Below are 24,409 nucleotides of genomic sequence, written 5' to 3'. Positions count from 1 at the left end.
CGTCAGTGAGTGTTAGGCTAACTAACTTAAGCTAATACTCGTGCATGCTTTAAGGAAAAAGATGGAATTCATGTTGACATTCTCAAATAAATAAATAAATGAAAAGGATATATATATATGAGAGAGGCTCTTAAATGAAAGGGCCCTTTTACAAACTAACAAGGTGAAGGTTCACATTGGCATTCTAAAATACTAAAACGAAAACGAAGTCAAGTTATGAAAGCTATGAACAAAGGAATCGTTTGATAAACTCAAAAATAAAGGGAAAAAAAAGCATGCTTCACAGGAAAAGGTAGGTCCAATACTATAGCAAATAATGAAATATCAAATGTATGCCTAACTCTCTTCTTCTTTCACAAATGTGAATTGAATAGAATAAATTATTATTAGCTTCTCTATGATATGCTCATAGCTCTCAACATTTCACAACCATGTTTAGCACTTAGTGCCTATCATTCAACAAAGAAGCCATGCTTTGCAATGCACTGTTTTCTTTTTCAAGGCATGGTTTTTTGGCTTTACTATTTACATCACCTTTTGCCATTCCTTGGAACTCTGACATTTGTCATGCTCATATGTGGGGAATGTGTTACTTCTTGATATCCACAATTTGAAGATTCTTCCAAGGTCTTCACTCAATCCACAAGAAGTGCTTCTTGACTAAGCAATTGAGATGGTTACCTTGCCATGTCTATGGTGGCAGCGATCTTTGGAGACGCTATGGCCTCTCGAATTAGTCAAACTTAGCTTTGCTTGATGAATGGATTGAAAGAGGGTCCACACTAAGAGACATGGTCATTGACAGGTTTGCGACAAGATCAAAGCGAGCTCCCCCTTACCCATTCCCAATCAAAAGCTTCACATAATACTGAAGAACATACATTTTGTCCAAGGCTACCATGACTATGTGATGCTTTTTGTTGCTTGCAGATGAGATAGTCATTGCAGGTTATTGCTACAAATGTATTTGATACAATTTGATTTTAGCATAAAAAATTTGTTTCAAGAAACCTTTTATTTCACTCTAATAATTAAGATTTAATTTTAGCCTCAAAACCATGGACAATCTTTGGTAATCAAACTGAATGCTTAGCTTGATAGTTCAATTAATTTATTAGACATCTACAAATAACTTGAAATAGCATTAAAAGAAAGTTATGGAGTGCAGTGTTACCAAGTACTCCAGGAAAACATATAGATTGAACTCTCATATGCAATATTCTTGGTCGTCTTTAAAAATCGAGAGGATGCATCCATCCAATACTTGTGTTCTGGCATCAATTTGTATTCATTTTGTGCACACTGTTTGATCGAATGTTTTGTTCGGCCAAAGCCTTTAGTTTTGTGTTTTTTCAAGGTACAATTGAAATTTGAAAGATGCCACTGGGTAACCAACCTGGGTGCTAAGACAACAATTCTTAGGTAGCTTCCACTTAAACTTACAACAGAAGTAAGGAGGACCACAGATACTATTGGAAAGGAGTTTCACCTGTGGTCAAAACTAGGATGTTGCCCCCATGGTCAGACGTGTGCTGCTGTTAGTAGGATGGGGTAGTTGTCAAGGGGAGGGATGTGTTTCAACACTAAGTCGTGGTCCTTAGTAAATGCCCTACTATTAGGTGGCATCTCCTCAAGATATCTTCTGTTACTCAGATGATTCTCAGGGTACTGTTGCGAGAGATAGGAGGCCTCTATTCCACTTTGGAACCCAAAATTGTATGGTGATAAAGAGTCCCCACCATATTATTTCATATCTATAGTAATTATCTTATTGACCAGTGCAAAGACTATGTCAAAGTTGCACAAATGAGCACCCAATTACAGTCCCGAAGCAATGACTCGAATCTACAAGGGTCTATTAACATCACAGGAACCTCAAACAAGTGAAACAGCTGCCACCAGCTCGAAGAGGCCATTCACTACAACTCCATATTGCAACTCTTACATACCCTGCATATGAGAAACCCTATGAAACTCACCACGTGCCCCCCATGAAGGTGGAAATAGGAGCTAATGAGAAACTTTCAGATGCACAATCCACCATGAAAAAAAGGGACCTAAGGAACCAACAAAACAAGCTTTGCACTAAATTTTGCCCAGATTTGAGCAATTTAAGACCAACTCCTGAGGTGCACATCTCCTTAGTAGCGATGCGGTGAATGCTCGCTTTGAAGTCACCTCATTTGTAAAGGGAGGTAATTTGCTCATATCATCTGTAAGGACTTGAACCAACAAGCCCTTGTGGGCTTCATAGCACCCAACATGAACTCTTCAGAATTGCAAGTAACCAGACTTCCAAACTCTGTTGTCGAACTGTAAGGAGGTAAAAATACTCAACCCTTTCAAGCCTGTGCATCTAGTTGGAAGAGTTATCTTTCTGTGCTCTAATCATTCCCATGCCAAGCTGCGAGCCATCTAACGCCTCCACAAGACTTTCAACGTCAGTGCCTTCTTTCAATAGTATCCGTGCTACCGGTTTGGACTTTGGCTCCTTCCTTATTACATTCACCTTTAGAGCCTCCGCCCCCATACTTGCGATATGATCCCTCAAATCCGTCCATTGTGTCGACCTGTTCAAATTCCAAACAAAGATACGGGCATCCTTGCTAGTCTTTTCTGGTGCTTTCTTTCTCTCAGCCGGAGGAGGAAGCACTTCTGAAGGACCAACTGGGAGCTCTTGACCGGTTTCAAGCTCTATTTGCTTCTTCAGCTCTTGTAACACTGAAATCTTGCTCAGCTTCTCAGGTGAAAGAAGATCCCAGTATATGCCTGGAGAGAGAGAGAGAGAGAGAGAGAGAGAGAGAGGTTACTCAACTTTTGCCAAATTAGCATAAGAAGAACGAGAAAAAAAGAAGACACAAAGGCTCAAAGAGATGATAAAAACCTTGAGGTTTGGAGAGAGTTGTCTCAGTGAAGATCACCTGAGTAGGCGTGCAAATAATATCCACAGGAACATCATGAGCACATAGCATGTTTATCGGAATATCATCCACAAGTTGCTTGTCATGGACTGCACAGAAGACAGGCATGAGGTTTTTAACCTTCCATTAATCAGAAAAGATAATGGTGATAATGTGTGCTTCGTTTACTTGAATGTGCCTAAGAGTGTGTGCACGAGAGAGAGAGAGAGAGAGAGAGAGAGAGAGAGAGATTGTATTATCTTCCTTGAAGGTCAAATATGACCTGTGGGACCAAATGAACATGTCGCACGCTTTATGTTTTAGCTGCTCAATTGAGGACTGTGGATATGAATGTGGCAACTGAGAGTCCATAAAGTGGCTGGGAGAGAAAGGTATGTAAAGTGGTCCGGGCTGAAAATGTGATGGAAGAAAGCTTGAATGTGATCAAAAGCAGAGCACTTGAGTAGGGTATCGTCAAATTCTCAAACTTGCAAGGGCATAGTGTGCATACACGAAAGGACTCCTCCCCAATGCCCCGTCTCACATCAAAGGGAGTGGGAGCTAAGCCAAATCGCCGCCATGGTGCGGAATGTGGATAAGGGATAGGAACAAGCATGTATAGGTGTGTACAGTCTCACAGAGAGAGAGAGAGAGAGAGAGAGAGAGAGAGAGAGAGAGAGCCCACTCACCAGTAGTTGCTACAATGGTAGTGTCATCAGCAGCACCCATGTGTCTAAGCATTCCATATTCTAGATCTGCAAATCCCTGCCTCAAACCACTCACAGATATCAGCATGTTCAATGTTTACCTTCTACTGTGTTCATAAAGAAATGAAAGCCAAGATGAGACTTGCCTCGCCCTTCCCTATTCGAACACCAGTTTTTGGATCTACCGCAACCGATCCAATCACTATTAAATCGACCTTTAATTTGGCATTTATTCCTCGAGGCTTTCCATATTTGGCTGCACCAGCAGCACTAGAAGCCGCAGCCAAGGTCCCACGAGGAAGAGTAGATGCCTCCATTTCAGAAAAGAAACCTGTCCTTAGTCTTGGTTGTGGCACCAGCAGTTTTTTCTTGCCTGCGAAATCACTCAAGATCACATCACCACAGCTTTTGGAAACCTGAAAACAATTTTCTGGCGAACCAAACCTGGACTTACTGGATAAAGTAAGAAAGCGCACTTGTTTCTGAGGAGTGTCAGGATTAACTTTGATGCATTCTGCTGACATAAATGCTGGAAGACTAGCCAACTTGCTTGACAGATAAAAGAGATTTAATAAGGCACCTGTCATGCGTCTGAATGGATCTTAAAAAGATACACAAACCAAAGAACAGATACAAAGGTAACATATATAAAGCAATGAGACTTCAGACATTTTGGCTCACCATCTATTCAGCTCCAAAGCAGAACATGCTCAAGATACACACGTGGCAAAACTTGCGCATGCCATGCACACTACAATGCTCATTGCTATGCTAACAGACAGACATCCAAACAATAAAAATCAGCTTCAGACTTCTTCTGCCTGAAGGTAGCAATGGGTACGTAGTGCAAGTCATGGAAGAGTTCCCTGTGCGATCAGAGGCTCCCCTGTTCCTCACATTGGAGGCTTGCCTACACTTTGAAGCTTTAATACGAGAATCCCATCTTCTGTGCACCCCATAGACTGACTGACTGCCTGCGGATGAGATGTTCTTTTGTGGTATTGCAGTGATAACCTTGCAGCCCACCCCATTAACTTTATCGGTTGGGAAGTAAAAGGGTGGTCATACCTCGTGTTGTAGGTCCTGCAGGTTGAGCGGCGGGCGCGCGAGAGAGAGAAGAAGAAGAAGAAGAAGAGAGTTTTAACATCGTAGGAAACTATCCCAAGAGACCTTAAAGATCTAGCCGACGAGGAGTTGAACTCAAGACCTGTTATTCAAGAGGGAAATGGCATAACCAATCTACCACACTTGGGTGATAGAAAGGTTATACCAATTTCATATTTTATTAGCACGCGCACACACACACACCCCCGAGAAGAAGAGAGTTTTAACGTCGTAGGAAACTATCCCAAGGACCTTAAAGATCCAGCCGACGAGGAGTTGAACTCAAGACCTGTTATTCAAGAGCTCTAGAGAGAAAGTACGAACTTCCCTAACGATCTGTGCGGAGTGTATCATCCTGTCCTCGTCGCCATCTTCCCTTGCTGCAACCTGCACCGTTTTGTTTTTGTTTTTGCTGTTTCTTCTCTACACAGGTTTTCTTCTTTCAATTCCTTGTTTGTTGCTTGTTTGCTTGCGAATTTGTTTGCTTTGTTTGTGTTGCATGTGCTCACTGCTTGTGGGTCTGCATGTGCTTTGTGGGGGGAGGGAGGGGGGGGGGGGTGGGTGGGTTGTGTGGTAGCATGTGGGTGGGGACCCGATGTGTGTGTGTGCTTGTCTCTTCTGCATGTTTTCTAGTGTGTAGTTTTTGCTTGTCCCCTGTTTGGTGGGCACTTGCTGGTTGGTTATGTGGATGTGGGATGGTAGATGGGTGGTTTGGCGGTTGGTCTCTACCTTGCCTTTGGCCTTGTTCCTTTTATGCTGATGTTTTGCAAGTTGAAGAGGGTAATAGCCCTGTTGATAGATACCAAGGATGGCTTGAGGCTCTCTCTCCCATATTTTGATGCAGAGTGGATGTGCAGTGGTGATGCTTATTCTGTTGGGGTGCGCCTCTGGCCTTGAGGATCCAGAGTCACATTGGAAATTCTTTGGAGGTGTTTTCGGTTTTCTCGATGAAGTCTAGGTGGCATGTTTCTGCCTCAGCTCTCTGCTACAGTTGTCCTTCTCTCCTTTGTCCCTAGCCTTCGATGTATCACACATCTTTTGTAACTCTCCATCACTAGTGGGTTTTCCCCTATGGTTGGTTGTGATTGTCATCACTAGTGGGTTTTCCCCTATGGTTGGTTGTGATTGTCATATCTCAAGGGGTTTTTTGAATTTTTCACTAGCATTTCCATTATTGTGATGCCTACCCGCTCATGAAATGCCTCCAGGCCTGTAACTTTGGTTAAAGAGGCAATAGAAGTCTACCATTTTACAAGTTACAATGCACCTTCTCAGCAAGACCGGCGGGTGACCTAGTGTTTCCAACCAACAGCAGATCAAGACCAACGTTTTGGCAACACATCAAGCCTAGCATTTTTCATCAGCAGCACCAGATCAGCCCTGGTGTTTTGCAGATCCCAGACTAAACCTGGCGTTTTTGCAATTCGCGGACTACTCTAGCGTTTTGCAGATACCTTGCGACAGATCAGCCCTAGCATCAACGTTTTCAGTTTTCAGCACTTAAGACTCCGCAAGATCAGCCTGCAGTAGATCCTCGCCGCACGGTCAGATCAACTAGCATTTTCAGTTTCAGCCCGCTGTCTGCAGATTTCAACATCGTCGTCACGTCCTCGCCATCGCCATCCTCGCTGACACAATGTCAGAATTCAGCAGTTAGCAGATTTGCAGATTTCAGCCCTAGAGTTTTCAGATTTCAGCCTGTCTCGTCGTCGTCGTCATTGTCATCGACATCGTCGACAAGTCCATTGCATCTAGACCATTGTACCAGATTTGTGCAATCAATAGCATAGACCTCTCTCGCCATAGAGAGGGGGGCCCTTGGAGGAGGGTTTGACAACCGTCTGGTGTCGTATTCTTCTCTCTCTCTCTCTCTCTCTCTCTCTCTCTCTCTCTCTCTCTCTCTCTCTATGCACCTTCATTCACAGTGTCATTCACTTTGTTTGTGATCATTTGCATGCACTCTCTCACTAAAGGAACGGAAGGCTCTCCCTTCCGTAAGTAAAAGGAACCCTTGAGCACAGTTCGGAGCACTCATCTTGAGCAAAGTTCAACATTCACTCCCGTTGCACCTTACATTGGTATCAGAGCTTTGGCAGTGTTCTGTATCACTCAAGGAAAGAACCACAAGAAATTTTTTGCTTGTTGCAATCGCACGTAACCCAAGTCCACTTGGGCGTGTCGATTCCTAATCGTATTTTTGAAGGGTGACACATAACCCAAGAAAGAAGGGCTTGTCCGGCCTCCCCTTGTTCCTCTTTTCACTCATTGAGAGCGGACCGTGCACTTAGCGGCCGGCCAATCGACGTGAGGTGGGAAAAAGCAACCTTGGTGTGAGTGGGAGGTCTCCAAGGGGTGCGCCCGCGGGGAAGAGTCGAGCTCGGGTAAGAGAAAAGCCTTCTCGAACACAGATTGCAAGCTAAAGAAAGACCTCAAGAACTCAAGAACTCAAGAACCTCAAGAACCCAAGAACCACAAGAACCCAAATTCCTCGTGAACTTAAGTACCCAAGATCTCAGTGTATGTTCATCACCCAAAGCGGAATGGATACTTTGCGTGGAGGTGATAAGCATGGAGGTGGCGAAGAAAAATTTTCCCCACTAGGAGGTTTTTCCGACCCTCCCCCTTCCCCATCTACGCCAAGGCATGCACCAAATCCTATGGAGGCTTTGGTCAAGACGATGATGGACATGATGCTACAACAAGAGGCGCAACGTGCCAACTTGGATCGCGAGCGTGATCAAGCACGCTTGGCGGCCGAGGAAAGAAAGACAACCTTGGATCGTGAGCGTGAACAAGCGCGCTTGGCGGCCGAGGAAAGAAAGGCAATCTTGGATCGCGAGCACGAAGAAAGACGGTTAGCCTTGGAGCGTCAGCGGGAGCAAGCGCGCATGGCGGGCGAAGACAGAAGGGTAGCCTTGGAGCGTGGGCGTGAGCAAGTGCGCTTGGGATCCGAGGAAAGACGAGCGGCCTTGGAGTTGGAGCGTGAGACGCAGAGAGATCAATGCATGCAAGAGTTGGTCCTACAAGTACTCACCTCGAAGCCCAATCTGGTCAAAGATGTTGGTAGTTCATCAAGTAGCACAAGCAGTGATTCGGACTCCAACAACCCCGTCACTGAGAAGTTGACGCTTAGTAAGTGACGGTAAGATGGATGCTACAATTATTCACTCTTGGTTGCATCAATTTGATGCTTACCAGCCATGTACCTTGTCCGTGATGCCATTAATTGGTACCACGCATGGCAAGAGGCACAGTTGACCGCGCACCCTTTCCTTCAATTGGGCCGACTTCCAAGACAAGCTCAAGGCACGGTTTATGCCACCCCAGTACCTAGCACAGTTGAAAGACGATTGGCGCAGTCTCAAGCAAAATGGTATGCCAGTTATATCTTTCTCTAATCGTGTTTTGCAGCTCGGTACCCAATTACGCAAATCGGATGATGAGCGCAAATAGGCATTCCTTTATGGATTGGACGAGTATATCAAGTATGATGTCAAAGTACTCGATCCAATAGATCTCAACAAGGCGGTAGCGATTGCTCTCGCGCAAGAAATGAAGCACAATAAGGGGAGAACAAGTCTTCCAAAGTACCTCTCAGACTCCTCAGAACCCACAGAACGGTAAGAATGGTAAGAACAGTAACTCTTCTAGCCAATCTTCCTCTAATCCTTCGGAAAAGAACTCACAAAATGAATCTAAGGGTAAAGCTAAAACACCTGCTAAACTAAGCTAACCCCGGATGAAAAAGCCGCAAAAGGAATTATAGGAGGATACATAATGGCAGAAGAACAAGTCATTTATGCTAAGGAAGGTCGTTGTTATCAGAGGTCACATTAAGGCGGCTTGTCCTAAGACAGCCCCACCTAAAGAACCCAAAGCACCAACAGCTACCACAAGTACTTTAATGAACCAATCTGAGTCTTCACATGTTTCTCACACACATTGATAAGTCTCTCTTTAAGTGTTATGGTCATGTGAAGGGTCAGCGTTTTGTCAAATTGTTTGATTCAGACAGTATGCATGATGTGATTAGTGCCTCTTGTAGAGAGAGCCCGCCTAGAGGTTAGTCAGACATCTCCTCTCAAGGTGTCGAGCTTCGCTCCCGGTATGGACTCTCTCATTACGCAAGAGTGCCTTGATGTGTTGTTTATAGTTCAACGGGCTGCTTTCCGTAGAAAGAGTTAGAGCGGCAACTCACGGAGTTGGTGGCCAGAGGATTCATACGTCCTAGTGTAAGTCCTTTTGCTGCTCCTATTTTGTTTTTTTGTTTGTCCACAAGAAGAATGATTCGTCTCGTTTGTGTGTTGATTACAGGGCATTGAATAAGATGACCGTCAAGAACAAGTTTCCGATGCCTCGCATTGAGTATATCCTCGATAGGCTCAATGGGGCAAAGGTTTTCAGTAAGGTCGATCTCAAAAGTGAATACCATCAGGCAAGGGTATTCAAAGGCGACATCTACAAGATCGCTTTTCGCACAGAGCGAGGGCAATGGGAGTATGTGGTCATGCCTTTTGGATTATCTGAGTTTTTTCTCGCTGAAGTTACTTATCTCAGTTATATCATTTCTACAGAAGGCGTCAAGCTAGATCCTGCGAAGGTGGAACAGGTACGTAATTGGGATTTGTCCAAAACTACATATGATGTGCGTTCTTTTCTTGGTTTATGTCAAGCATATAGTTCGCACATAGAGAATTTTGCACGCATTGCCGCACCCATGAGAGATGTTTTGAAAGGGGTAAAGACTCACCGACAGCGCATGGATTTGCCCGAGGTAGCCATTGAGGCTTTCGTAGCTCTCAAGGTTGCGGTGACAAAAGCGTCGTGTCTTATCCTTGCCTCTTGCGATGACCCCTTTGAGGTATGGACGGATGCGAGCAATGTCGCCATAGGCGCTGTGCTTTAACAGCATGGCCGTCCAGTTGCATTCCTTAGTCGGAAGCTCAATAGTGCAGAAAAGAACTATTCAGTTTATGATAAAGAACTTTTGTCTGTCATTCACTCTCTTAAGCATTGGAAGCATTTTCTGTATGGTAGAGAGTTCACAGTTCGCACAGATCACCAAGCCCTCAAGTGGCTCCAATCTATGCCTAGTGCACATTGGAGTGATCGCCAAGCACGGTGGTCACAATTTTTTGAGCAACTTAGAGGTTTGATTATGTACCTGGAAAAGCTAACCCTCTTGCAGATGCGTTAAGTCGCAAAGGACAGATCCTGGCTCTTGAGTCAAGATCCACACATTCTCTTCAGGGTGTGTCTTTCGACAGCATGAAGAACCAGTACGCAGATTCCGAGTTTGGTAAGCAATGGTTGCAGACTCTTGCTTCCCAAGGGCCTAGCAACTATCTCATTCGTGATGGTTTGTTGTATGTTCGTCACCGTCTACGTGTGTTGCCCTCTCTCAGGACAACCGTATTGCACGATGCACATGACTCTCTCACAAGTGGGCACAGGGGAATGAACACCACTCTGGAAAAAATAGAAAGATTATTTTATTAGCCTAAAATGCGAAAGGATGTGTTTCGTTATGTCACACAGTGCACTATTTGTCAAAAGGTAAAAGCTCCTCGGGGGTAAGCAGCAAGGCCTCTTGCTTCCCCTGCCTATTCCTGATGGACCTTTTCACGATATTTCCATGGATTTTGTGACTAACCTTCCACCTAGTTTGCATTCAAGGAACACTCAATGTTTGACAATTGTTATCATTTTAGAAAGTTTTGCATGTTGATTCCTTGTAAGGCCACAGTCACCGCACAAGATGTAGCACGGTTGTTCATAAAGCATTGGCACCCCCTCTATGGTTGGCCAAAATCGATTGTTTTAGATAGGGATGTTAAGTTTACGTCCAATTTTTGGCGCGCACTCTTTGAAAATTTTGGCACTAAGTTTAATTTTTCATCGGCTTTTCATCCACAGTCAGATGGTCAAACAGAGATTTACAATCGTTTGGCTTTTGATGTTTTTAAGTCATATGTGCATGAACAGCAGTCTCATTGGGAACTCTTATCTCTCATTGATTCACGCTCTTTTGAATGACTCTTTTTCCTCTACCATTGGTCGAACTCCGTATGAGGCAGCTTTTGGCCGTCCGTTCCAATCACTTTTGACTCGCTCGGTCAGTCAAATGCCTTATACCAATGCTGAAAGTCAGTCGTTGGATGAGATTTCTAAGAGTGAATCTTCGGCTAAGCAAGGCTCTGGAGTCTTACTCACGACAGGCTAACAAGCATCGTCATGATGTTTCTATCAAGGAAGGGGATTAGATTTAGTTAAGAATCATGAAGCAACGTCTTAAGCAAGTTGGAAAGAAATGTCCTAAGCTGTCTTTCAGAATGTATGGTCCATTTCATTTCTATGAAATTGCAATTACCTAACTCATGGTCAATGCACAACGTTTTTCATGTTTCTTGGTTGGAAGTGTTTCAAGGAACACCTCCAAAGGACATTTCCGAAGAAGAAGAGCCCGAGATCATCCATGAAGCCGAAGTGATGGACTCGGAGCAAGTATTGTTGCATCGGTTTCGGCATGGCTCAAAGAAGCAAGTCAGACAGTACTCTTTGAAGTTCAAGGATCGAGGAACCCACGAGGCAGTGTGGGTCGATGAAGAGTTTTTGAAAGATTACCGACACTTGTTGGCACACTACAAGAAAGCCATGCAGCTCGGTACCAGTACCTCACTTTAAAAAGGAGGGGCTGTCACGTGCACATCTAACCCTATGTGCATGTGGAAGCTCTACTTCAGGTCCAAGGTTCAGGTCTCCTTAGGAAGTGTTATGGCACCTTTGTGAGCCTGTACGCAAGCCGTGCATGTCCAGGCACTTAAAGTAGTTGCATATCCTCTGGTTGCACACAGCATGATCATCAGCATTGCAGTCAATATCCATCATAAGCATTTTACAGTGCACAAAACCCATTTTCCCTATTTTATCCATTTTTCACTTATTATTAATAAGTGACTTTGTTGGGAAACTGGGTAGAGCAAATTTGCCAAGTCCTATAAAAGAAACCTAGCGCTAGCACTTTCTGGCAGAAGAGGCAACAGAAGTCCACCAACTTACAGTGCACCTTCAACAGCAGATCAAGACGAGCGTTTTGGCAGCAGATCAAGCCTAGCGTTTTTCATCAGCAGCACCAGATCAGCCCTTGCGTTTTGCAGATCCCAATCTCAACCTGGCGTTTTTGCAGTTTACAAACTACTCTAGCGTTTTGCAGATTCCCCAACGACGGATCAACGCCTAGCATCAGCATTTTCAGTTTCCAGCACTCCCCAAGATCAGCCCCAAACCTCGCAGATCTCACCTACCCGCAGCAGATCCTCGTCGCACGGTCAGATCAGCAAGCATTTTCAGTTTCAGCCCGTTGTCCGCAGATTTCAGCATCTACATTTTCAGCGCATCGTCGTCGCGTCGTCGCCATCGCCGCCCTCGCCGACACTGTCAAAATTCAGCAGTTAGCAGATTTGCAGATTTCAGCCCCTAGCGTTTTCAGATTTCAGCCCGTCTCGTCATCGTCATCATGGTAGTCAACATAGTCGGCAAGTCCATTGCATCTAGACCATTGTACCAGATTTGTGCAATCAATAGCATAGACCTCTCTCACCATAGAGAGGGGGGCCCTTGGAGGAGGGTTTGAAAACCGTCTGGTGTCGTATTCTTCTCTCTCTCGCTCTCTCTCAGTCTCAGCACCTTCATTCACAGTGTCATTCACTTTGTTTGTGATCATTTGCACTCTCTCACTAAAGGAACAGAAGGCTCTCCCTTCCGTAAGTAAAAGGAACCCTTGAGCACAGTTCGGAGCAGTTCAACATTCACTTCCGTTGCACCTTACATCTGCGTATTTGACCAATCGCACACCGCAAACCATGAGACATATGTGTGTCCATGTAGCTGGGTCAAATCACAAACCCATCTCCTATGAGGTGGAGAAGATGCTCTCTATAGAAAGCCGTCTTCGTGCCTAACTCTTGTGGCGGCTCTATCCATGTCCTCCTCGTATCCAGCTGGATCAGGTCCTGACGAATGAGTCTAGTAATCTCCACTCGTGTAAGAGACATCGAGGATGCCTGAAGAGAGTACTGGAAAGGGGAAAGCCTATCCATGGTGAAGCCATGCGTCTCAAACCATGATGTCATATGAGCATACCAGCCTTGAAGAGCTAACTATCCGGAAGACTCAAGGGCCAGTCGAGCATATCTGACTTAGAATAGTATCCCACAAGCTGTGCACAAAGGAGACTGATCTGGTAAGCGCCTCAATCTCCATAGGAGGGGCGGCTAGCTCTGCTAGAATGATAGCGTGGGGTATTGAGGCCTTGCCTCTGATCAGTCGAGAGCTCATAGATACCAAGGGCCTCTCCATACATCTCCAACCATCCTGGTCTACAGATGGTCCCCATATTTGCATCCCATATAGCTGAGGCTATTAAGGTATCAAAGAGCCATAACTTTGTTCAAGGTTCCTGAAATTGAACCAGGAACACATCCTCTTTAAGCCTCCCAAGGCCTTTCCATAGAGAGAGAGAGAGAGAGAGAGTGTGTGTGTGTGTGTGTGTGTGAAACCGGCCCGTAGGGCGGTAGACTTTGGCTTTCACCCGATAACTTTAACTTTACGACACAAAGGAGCTTCACGAAAAAAACTTGTGATTGGAATTCAACACTTCAAGACAAACCACGGCCTCGCAGCTAGAGCGCTACCAAGCAAACAGCGACACCCTGTTGGCCCCAAAGACCGGCGCCTCTTTCGGTATTTCTTTATTCTTATTACACTTATGAAAAACCTGTAAACTTCTACAAGCTGTCCCACTTGTATCGGGCTGAAATTCCTCTACTCTAACCCGATTTCGACAACATAACCACAATAGAAGTCTCCACGGACAAAATCCCAAGCAAACATTGACTTTCTACGCACTTTAGAGCTCTTTGCAAAACCTAGCAAGAAATTGCAGCTCGCTGAATTCTCTGTTTTGCGCTCCGATCCACGTGCCGATCACTTTTTTTGGATAGCCCTCGAGCTCTCGCACTTGTAGGGTCACTTGCCCCTTGAATTAGATGAGATTCCTCGCGGAAAATCTCTCTAAATTGTCCTATACAAGCACCCAATGCTTTCTCAAGGCTCCCCTGACAAATAAACGATCGGAGCACTTCCATCTAACCGCTGTAATTGCATGTTTTTGACCCAATTTCGCCAACATAATGGCGCAAATAAACCTGTGGGTCAAAAGTAGACGTCAAGGACACTTTCCCTTGCAATATGGAAGCTTTCGAGTGAGCTGCACGTCAGTCTCAGCATGTTGTAATTTTCTGTTTTGTCACTGTTAGGTGCCTACTGCCCACGCATCCCAAGGCCTTTCCGAGGCTCCCTTGGTAATTCCCTGCACTTTAGGTGCGAAATGCTGAAACTGCAAAAAAACACAGCAGGCTGTAATTCTCTGTTTTGGACCGTTTTGAGCGGAGCAAGCACGCCCTGTCTCAGGTGCTCCCACGCGCAAAGGGACAGTTCCCCTGTAAATCGGACGAGTTTTCACGCGAGAAAACTCTCCGTTCTCACATTCCTTTGCGATGGAACTATGCGTAATTGACGGGGATTAGCAATTAGCTAATCCGGTTCCTGTACAGAAAGCTCTTGCCTTGGCAAACGCGCATAAAACCCCCAGAACTATACATGGTCATCTGAGATGCCCAACTAGAGGGACATTACCATATTTGCAAAGGGGGAAGAGAGATGCGCGAGAGCAAATCGTCACGCTACATAGAACAAGGGAGAAGACAAGCTTTCCATCAAAAGCTGTGAGCACCTGCACCCATTACTCACACACTGCAACACACGCTGTATGTACAAAAATCAGCCCCCTCTCTCTCTCTTGGGCGCCCGCTCGAGCTGAGGTGTCCTGCAGGTTGCTCTACAACTGCCAAGTGTCGAATTTGCCTCTTTTGAGTTAATTCCCTAGTACCCAAGTGTAGCGAGGGGCCAAATGACTTTGAATTGTGCCTAGACACCCTTTTACTACTCAAATTCTAGTGTCGATTGGCCCGACCAACTCGTGGTGACCTGCCCTTCCCGACTGCGGGTGAAACTCTCGGCCATCCGCCGTTTCACATTGGTCATACAATGTCCGGGCATTTGCAACTTCAAAAAGAGGGTCCCAAAAATTAAACAAAAATCATCGAAAAGAAACCAACTACTCAAGTTAGCAATTGCCACGTTCTCATGACATACCACCCTCTTAAAATCGCAAACGTCCTCAATTGCGTGCCATATATACATGCCATACATGATTTAGTGTGGTAAGCACCCTTTTATCATCGCATGTATCCGCAAGAAAGCCTGTCAAAACATGTGTACAGATGACTTAATGAGACCTTCATACTTGTGTAACAAACTTGGACACTCCAAGTCAAGAATCAACCGCGACAGCACCAAATAACCACTTCAAAACAATTCACAGATCACAATAGATTTGCACTGGCCCGGCGGAGTTCCGTGCCTAGAGATATTGGCCCCAAAGACTGGCGCCCCTTTCGGTATTTCTTTTTGTATTAATCAATCATCAAAGTACAAGAGAGCGGTTAGGGTTTCACTCTCAGACTCTGCGTCCAGATGCCCTGAGAAGTGAGGCCCTCACCACTAATTTAAAGGTTACAAGGGATGCCCAAAAGCAGAGCCCCAAAAGCTTTTAAAATCAAAAGCATCAGTTCTCTCTCTCTCTTAGAGAGTCTTTTCTCTTTTTTTTTAATAAAAAAAAAGCAAAAGCAAAATTCGCGTCGCTCATCATTTTCCAAAAAAAAAAAAAATATTTTTTTTTTTTTTTAATAATCCGCCTCCGCGATTTCCGGAATTTAGGGTTTTTGGCAAAAATTAGGGTTTGCAGGAATTTTAGGGTTTCTGGCAGAAATTAGGGTTTCTGCTGTCCGCCACGTCATCACTTTGTGACATACCCCCCTCTTGAAAGCATTGTAATCGACCGCGATTACGCCTGCAAAACCGACAAAAGCCATAAACCGTCTTAGCAGACAATGACTGTTAGTACCTACGTACTAGGAACACACATCTAGCACATGTACAAAATCGACAGTCACATCACGCGACATCACAGGACATCACCAGACATCACAGGACATCACATGACATTCAACATTCATTCGGATCTTAGACCATGATTTATCGGCAATGTAGCTAGCAATCACATCTAGGTCCAATCGGGACCTCATCGATGTCCGATTGACTAACCCCTATTGCAACCATGTCTATTCGAGATCAATCAGACCAAAATGCTGCAGTCATTTCGGCTATCAGTTCCTGCACTCACAAGAAGTCAAGAACAAATCAGTATCATAATCAGGAATTCCATTTCATAAAGTCATCCAGCAGAATACTGTCAGCTCTCAGTATCCCTGAAGCTCAAAGAGACATCAGTGACTTTAGTATCAAAATCGAGGCATCTGTTGACAAAGGAGTGGAGCGACTCCCCTCTTGTGCATCCCACTGCACCAGATCTTCGGCCAAGCTGAGTTTCTGGGTTCCGTTTGGAGTAGACTATGCTAAACCAAAACATCGAGGTAAAGTTTCACAATCCGAGGAGTATCTGCTAGGTCCTCCTCCTCCATCCACTTCGCATCAAATGCAGGAAAGTTCTTGAACTTAACCAAGAACCGCCTTCGGACTTTACCTTTCTTCGTATCATTATGTGCCAAAATCTGTTCAGGAACAAGGATCTCCTCGTTTTCTTCCACTTCGGGTTGCTCATCAGGCTCCCCATCATCAGGCACATCACCCTTAACAGGGTTCAAGAGACTCACATGCAATGCATTATGAATCCTCCAAGTATCTGGCAGGTCCAATCGGAAGGAGACATCATTTATCTTGTCAGTAATCTGGAAAGGTCCGTAGTATCACATACTAAGCTTTGGAAAAAGCCTCTCCTTTCCCTTTTTTTTTTCTTAGGCGTGCCTTCTCAAAAGTAAGAGCACCCAATCATCCTCCTTCAGTTTCCAGTCGCGACGATGGCGATCCGCTGCCTTTTTCTGTCGTTCTTGAGACTTCTGTAAAGTCTCGTGAACCTTGGCAAAAGCCGTATCCAAATCTCGCGAATATTCATCCGCTTCAAATTTCTAATCTTTCGTGCTCAGGAAGGATGGAACCTTCGCAGCAGTTTCAACAATCTCTCATGGCGTCTTCCCCGTCGAAGAGTGTATCGTGTTATTGTAGGCAAATTCCACCAAAGGTAAGTTCTTTTCCCATTGAGTCTTCTGATGCGAGATACAAGACTTCAATAAATCTAAAATCACTGAATTGGCAATCTCAAATTGCCCGTCAGTCTGCAAGTGGAACGATGACGAGAACTGCAACCGCGTCCCAATGTTCTCCCAAATTGCCTTCCAAAACAAACTCATAAATCTGGGGTCTCTGTCGGAGACAATCGTCTCAGGCGTGCCATGTAATCGGAAAATCATCGTGATCATTCTGTATTCTCGGGAGATAAAAAAAAATGAAATCCATTTCAATATTTTCCCAGGGGCGGGTGGGTGGGTATGGGTAAAGGCTGTAACAATCCCTGTGCCTTATGCCTGTCAAACTTGACCTTCTAGCATACCAAGCAACTGCGCACAAACTCTTCCACATCCTTCTTCAGTCTCCGCCAAAAGAAATCTCTCTCTACCCCTTTCATGGTGGTAGCAATGCTGCGGTGACCCGTAAAAGGTGGACAGTGGCAATCAGTCATAACCTTTTCCCTCAACGGCTGTGTAACGCACAACATAGTCTTTTTCATCAAGTAGCCTTCCCGAAGGGAGTATCCAGCTACTGTCTCCCCATCCCGTATCCGTGTGAAAATATCTGCAAAATCTGTATCTGTGGCACACTGATCGACCATATCCTCGAAGCTCCTATGATGTATCGCGGAAATAGCCAGAACCAACGGTTTCCGAGACAAAGCATCTGCCACCACATTCTTCTGTCCCTGCACATGGACAATCTGGAAGTGAAACTGTGACAAGATGTTCGCCCACCGCATCTGCTTTTCCGAAAGCTGCTTCTGTGACAAGAAGTAGCGCAAACTCTGATGGTCTGTAAAGACAATAAAATCCGCTCCGAGTAGGTAATGCCGCCACTGAGTAAGAGCATGGATAACCGCCAAAAGCTCTTTCTCATAAATCTGTGCTGTCATCTCCGGCCTAGAGAACAAACGGCTCTCGTAAGCTATGACATGGCCTTCTTGCATCAAGACCGCACCCAGACTACGACCACAAGCATCACAATATACTTCGAATGACTTCTGCAAGTCCGGCAAAGTCAAAATAGGTCCCGTAGTCAATTTCTCTTTCAATGTCTGAAAGGCAGTCACCTCTGTGGGTCCCCACGAAAAAGGTACTCCTTTCTGTGTCAAGATATGCAAAGGGGAAGCAACCTCTGCAAACTTTCGTATGAACCGCCTGTAGTATGAACATAGTCCCAAGAAGCTTCTAACTTCATGGACATTCCTCAAATCGGGCCAATCACGGATAGTCTCTATCTTGGCCGGGTCCATTTGCACTCCTGTTGTGTTGCTGACACAATGTGTCCCAAAAAGTGTATCCATGGTAGAAAAAAATTCACTTTTCTTTGCATTAATCACTAGCGTGTGATCTCGTAATGCCTAAAAGACTTGAAGCAGATGATCTCTGTGTTCTGCCTCATTCTTCGAGAAAACAATGATGTCGTCAAAGAAAGTGCCAACAAATAGCCTGTACTCTCGAAAAATCCTGTCCATCATCCGGTTAAATGTCGCAGGAGCATTGGTTAAGCCAAAAGGCATCACCAAAAACTCAAATAACCCAAAAGTCGTCCGAAAAGCTGTCTTGTAGACATCTCCTGGCGCTATCCTGATCTGATGATATCCACTCTTCAAGTCAATCCTGCTAAAGCACGAGGATCCCTGTAACCTGTCGAGTATATCATCGATCCTAGGAATCGGAAATCTGTTCTTGATGGTGATTTCGTTGAGAGTGCTATAATCGATGCACATTCTCCAAGATCTGTCTTTCTTCAAAATCAACAACACTGGAGAGCAATACGGTGAAGTACTAAGCTGGACAAGACCCTTTTCCAAGAGGTCTTTCACTGAGTTCATAATCTTTTCATTCTGTACTCGGCTCACACAATAAGGTGGCCGATTCGGTGGTGTGCTTCCAGATATCAGATCAATGGTATGATCTTCAGGCCCTCTCAAAAGCAATCGGCATGAGCGTGGAGAAAAAAAATCTTGGTGTTCTTTTCTTCAGGTCAAAACATATTCAACTTTTATCCATGGTTCAGTTCTCCCAAAAGAATGAGTAAGAAAACTGAAGTTCATCAAGTACAATCTCTAAGCCCTTCATTTATCAAAGTCGCTTTCTCGGCCCGGTAGTCAACCACGGCGTAGTTCTTGTGGTACCAAGGGATCCCGAGTAGAACATCACTCACGTGCCCTGAACACCCCTGTCATTGCAAACGAAGTTTGCCAATGCTCGGTGTAATGGCAACATCCCATCCGGGTGCCAGTCGAACTACCTCCGCCAGTGGCGTCAGTCTGTCGGGCGCAGTTCCAAATCGAGCCGCCAATTCCAAGTGAAAAGAAGTTGGCCTTGGCTCCTTCAAAAGAGCTTCTTGATCCTTCACTTTGCCCCAAAAAAAAAAAACGGCAAAGTTTGTACTTTCATTCATTTGATTCGGTGCAAGTCCCACGCCATGTGGTACCAGTTCTGCTTTTCTATCTGCCTTTTCTGCCACATTCCTCAGCTGCTCTCGAACTCTCAGACCTGTCGTCGTCTTTATCATTCTGTTCTTTCTGTGCCTTATCAGGGCACTTTGCGGAAATATGTCTATGTTTCCCGCATCCAAAGCACTTCCCCTCTCTGATGAAGCGAGCTCTCTCCTCAGGAGTAAGCTTGGGTCGTGCATCCTTTTTTTTTTCTCTGGGTTGCTCTTTTTCATTCTACTTTCATTCCCAGAAGTCTGTTTGGCTCGTTGTGTCATGGCCTCATCTGTGGGGTAGGTCAGACTGCCAGAGTGAATGGCAAAGCCCCGCTTCGCATGACTCGTCAACTCCTGAATAGAAGCTGACTTCTGTTCCAAGCAGTGATCTCGGATCTCTGTAGGTAGACCCAAGGTAAACCGCTCAATTTGTTCTCTGAACGAGATCTTCTTGAATGAAGAGGCGGGTAGAAAAGAGCTCCAGAATCTTTCACAATAAGAATTCACTGTATCGCTCTTGGTCATCCGGAGATGGTTCCAAGCAGCTCGTATATCTCGCTCAAACTCTTGAGTCAACCAAGAAGAAATAAAAAGCCTCTTGAATTTCAGCCATGTAACTGGCACAGTCTTGCTTAATAGAAGCGTGGACCACCAAGTACGAGCATTCCCCTCAGAGTAAGAGGCAGCTCTCCGAATCTTGGAGTGCTCTGAATAGCGTCCTCCCGCGAAAGCGATGTCAAACTGCTGTATAAGAGACAAAGCCTTCGAAGCATCTGAGTATCCTGAAAAGTATCAAACTTGATCGAGTGGCCACCTTCCTTAAACTCTCGGACTTTCTTGCTGTTATCTTCGAGAAAGTCATACTGGTTGGCTTTGTAAAAATTCTTCTTGTTCGCATAAAACTTTCCGTCATCGGAATCTGAGCTGTCTGTAGACGAGTCCTCAGTAGAACTGTCAGTCTCTGGGCGAGATGTAGCCTTCTTTGCCTTTTTCTTGCCCGTTCCGAAGCTTTGTGTCTTGCTTCGCTTTTTGCTTTTTTTCTGTCTTCTTCGCTCTAATCCGAGGAGCTAGAAGAACTGTCAGAAGAAGAAGAAGAAGAACTGGGTACTCCTTCAAATCGAACACGCTTCTTCCGTTTCTTTGCTTTGTCGAATGTCGACTGACGACCCAAATATCCCGGGAAGTCAGTACCTTTGTTCTGCTTTTTGCCGTGCTTTTTGCCTTTCTTTTGCACGTCGAAAAGCTGAGCAATCCGTGCATCAACCACGTTCTCCAGTTCCTTCTCCGTATATTTCTTGGAGGTAGAAGGTTTCTTGAGAGCGGGTTTCGGGAGTGGTGTTGTGGTTCTCTGCCACTCCATCTGTACCTCTTTCAAAGAGGTCTGGTTCATATATTTTACCATCTTCGGGTCCTTGGCAAAATTGAGCATCATCTTTGTTGCATCGCCAATCAATTGACGACGCTCCATCTCTGTTTGCTCCGCCTGAGTAGGCCGAGGCGGGCCATACTCTCTGTCTGAATCTTCGTTGTGATCCCAGCCCGCATCTCCAGATGCAAAGGGAGTCGACTGATCATTGCCTGAAGCCATAGGTGCCGCGGAAAAAAAAAAAAATCGGGGATCGGATTTCTTGTAGAAGAGAAATCGGCCGTGCTCTGATACCACTGTAACAAACTTGGACACTCCAAGTCAAGAATCAACCGCGACAGCACCAAATAACCACTTCAAAACAATTCACAGATCACAATAGATTTGCACTGGCCCGGCGGAGTTCCGTGCCTAGAGATATTGGCCCCAAAGACTGGCGCCCCTTTCGGTATTTCTTTTTGTATTAATCAATCATCAAAGTACAAGAGAGCGGTTAGGGTTTCACTCTCAGACTCTGCGTCCAGATGCCCTGAGAAGTGAGGCCCTCACCACTAATTTAAAGGTTACAAGGGATGCCCAAAAGCAGAGCCCCAAAAGCTTTTAAAATCAAAAGCATCAGTTCTCTCTCTCTCTTAGAGAGTCTTTTCTCTTTTTTTTTTATAAAAAAAAAGCAAAAGCAAAATTCGCGTCGCTCATCATTTTTCAAAAAAAAAAAATTTATTTTATTTTTTTTTTAATAATCCGCCTCCGCGATTTCTGGAATTTAGGGTTTTTGGCAAAAATTAGGGTTTGCAGGAATTTTAGGGTTTCTGGCAGAAATTAGGGTTTCTGCTGTCCGCCACGTCATCACTTTGTGACACTTGTGTCAAACAATGTACACTGCTATCGCACTGAATCCATGAGTACATTTGATATGCTAGCTCTATCATTACCCCTCCTTTGTAGACGTTGGGTTGGGGCATACGTAGGCTGTAACCCAAAGGCCTCAAGGTAAAGCTGCAATACATTTGGTGACTCTGACAGTTCATGCTCTTCCATCCACTTTGCATCCATAGGTGGATAGTTCTTGAACTTCACCAAATAGCATCTAGCAACTTGTCCCTTAACTTTTACCTGTGCAAGAGGCTTGTAAGGTGTAGCGGAATGAATGTTGAACTTTGCTCAAGATGAGTGCTCTGAACTGTGCTCAAGGGTTCCTTTTACTTACGGAAGGGAGAGCCTTCCGTTCCTTTAGTGAGAGAGTGCAATGGGCACAAAGAAAGTGGTGAACACTGTGAATGAAGGTGCATGAGACTAAGAGATAGAGAGAGAAGAGAATACAACGCCAGAATGTTGTCAAACCCTCCTCCAAGGGCCCCACTCTCTATGGCGAGAGCGGTCTACTTATGGTTGCACAAATCTCTACAATGCTTTGGACTTGCCGACGATGTTGACAACGATGAGGACGACGACGAGACGGACTGAAATCTGAAAATGCTAAGGGCCGAAATCTGCAAATCCTTATCTGCTGAATTTTGACTCTATGTCGGTGACGATGTCGATGGCGACGATGCGATGACGACGCGCTGAAAACACAGATGCTGAAATCTGCGTTTTCCGGGCTGAATCTGCAAACTTTGCGGGATTTGACCGTGCGGCGAGGATCTATTGCGGAAAGGTGAGATCTGCGAAGTTCGGGGACTCTACTGCAGTCTCTGACTGCTGAAAACTGAAAACGCTGGTGTTTCTTGATGTTCCGTCGCAGTGAATCTGCAAAACGCTGAAGTGCCATGTTGATGCAAAAACGCTAGGGCTGAAAATGGTCTTTGCTACGGAGAATCTGCTAACGCTTGGTCTTCTGTCGCCAGGGATCTGCAAGAGCAAAAACGCTGGCTGATCTGGTCCAAATACGCTAGCTTTATGCTGTGAAGCAAAAACGCTAGGGCATCTAAGGTTCTGCTGAGAAGTTGCTTGTTGAGCGAGTGCCCCTGCTGCCTCTTCTGCCAGAAAGTGCTAGCGCTTGGTTTGCTTATATACAAACTTAGCAAAATTGCCCTACCTACTTTCCGACAAAAGTCACTTAAAAATAATAAGTGAAAAATGTCAAAAATAGGGAAAATAGGTCTATGCACTGTAAAAATGCTCCTAATGGGTTCTGACTGTAATCTGATGATCATGCTGTTACAGCCAGAGGATATGCATCTAATCTAAGTGTCTAGACATGCAGGGTCTACGAACAGACTCACAAAAGTGCCAGATCACTTCCTATTCTAGACTGACTTGACTGAACTGAACCCTGGTCATGCTTTAGCTTGTCCACGGACACATAGGGTTGGATGTGTGTGGATTTTACATCTGTACATGTCTTCGCACTCGTTTCCTTGGGATACATTTTGGCCAATATTTTTGGATTTTTGAAGTGCTTCACCGCTCCTTCAGCCGTATGCATACTTTTTTGATTGGGTTAGATTCAGGGTGCTTTGGACCATTTGAAAAGCACATAATTTTCTCATGTTGTTTGAGCAAGTTCAGGTGGATTATGTATTCCTATTCAAAACCTCCCTTCAACAGTCTCTTAAATTTGCTTGGAACTTGGAGAAACATGGTCGAGCAAGGGCCGCGTACCATCGGGCAAGAGCCACGCGTAGGCATCACCATGGCCATCTAACTAATGTACCACGTATTGAGAACAACAGAGAGAACTCGTAGCGACAAGCTAGAGCCTAGAAACCTCGGAGGATGCACTCAAGTGTTTGAAGGGCAAGACCCCCCAGCAACGTGACCACTAGGTGAGCTTCACAAGGTGTTCTTCTAGAGGGGACCCAATGGGGGATTTGAACCCAACATCGATAGGTTGAGAAGCCAAAGCCTTACCCTTAGACCAACTCTTTGGGGACATCTACTTTGAGTGTTTTTTATTTAGTGCATGTAATATTTTCCATGGGTTTTTCTTGTTTTGAGGTTTCCCATTAGTATGTTACTTTTATAATGTTAACAAAAGGAAGGTGTGTGTGTGTGTGTGTGTGTGTGTGTGTGAGAGAGAGAGAGAGAGAGAGAGAGTACCCACTTGAAAACTAAATGAAAACAAGAAAAAAAAAAACTAACCTGAGAGGCTGCTGTAAGAGCTCCCATGAAGTTAGGGATGCGATGGTGGACTGGGAGAGGATGCATAGCAATGTTTTCTTGCTCAAGTAGGTCCCAGATGCGCTGACGAATGGCCCATTTCCAAGCTCCATTGTGTGCATTGCTTGTATCGCTAGTAGCTACAGCGGCATATGCAACATCAGCCATGTGCTGTCGTGTCTCTTCGTCGAGGTGAAGATGGTCCGCATCCGAATCACCCTCTGGGGACACGGAACACAGGGTAGCGGTCTGCTGTAGCACACTATCGCCATCAAACATGCTCCCCACGAAAACTCTCTGTAGGTTTTCAACGTGGAGAGCGGATGCCGTTCTGCGCTTAGCGCCCAACACTCTGGCTCCTGCGCGACGTAGGAAAGCCATAGCTCAGCTGCCCTGAGAATTTTGTTACAAGGTGAGTTACAGGTCTATGCTGTCTTTCAAATTTGTTGGGTAGATTTGGGCTGTGCGTAGGCTAGGGGTAGTTCTACAATTGTTAGCAATTGCCTAAAGAAAAAGTTTATTGT

General features: G+C 45.1%; 1 protein-coding gene across 1 annotated transcript; it reads right to left on the bottom strand.

Moving 5' to 3' along the window:
* Positions 1-1,671: 1,671 nt before the first annotated feature.
* Positions 1,672-24,409, bottom strand: LOC147438798 (5-formyltetrahydrofolate cyclo-ligase-like protein COG0212). Its single transcript, XM_086484770.1, has 6 exons — positions 23,868-24,409; positions 4,062-4,152; positions 3,754-3,980; positions 3,590-3,665; positions 2,885-3,010; positions 1,672-2,769 (listed from the first exon to the last, which is right to left on the bottom strand). Exons 1-6 carry the CDS (start codon positions 24,264-24,266, stop codon positions 2,357-2,359), a joined length of 1,332 nt encoding a protein of 443 aa, XP_086340896.1. The 5' UTR covers positions 24,267-24,409; the 3' UTR covers positions 1,672-2,356.

The sequence above is a fragment of the Adiantum capillus-veneris genome, chromosome 16 (genome assembly GCF_014529385.1).
Source record: "Adiantum capillus-veneris isolate H3 chromosome 16, ASM1452938v2, whole genome shotgun sequence".
Classification (NCBI taxonomy): Eukaryota; Viridiplantae; Streptophyta; class Polypodiopsida; order Polypodiales; family Pteridaceae; genus Adiantum; species Adiantum capillus-veneris.
This window is presented reverse-complemented; position numbering and strand designations above follow the sequence as displayed.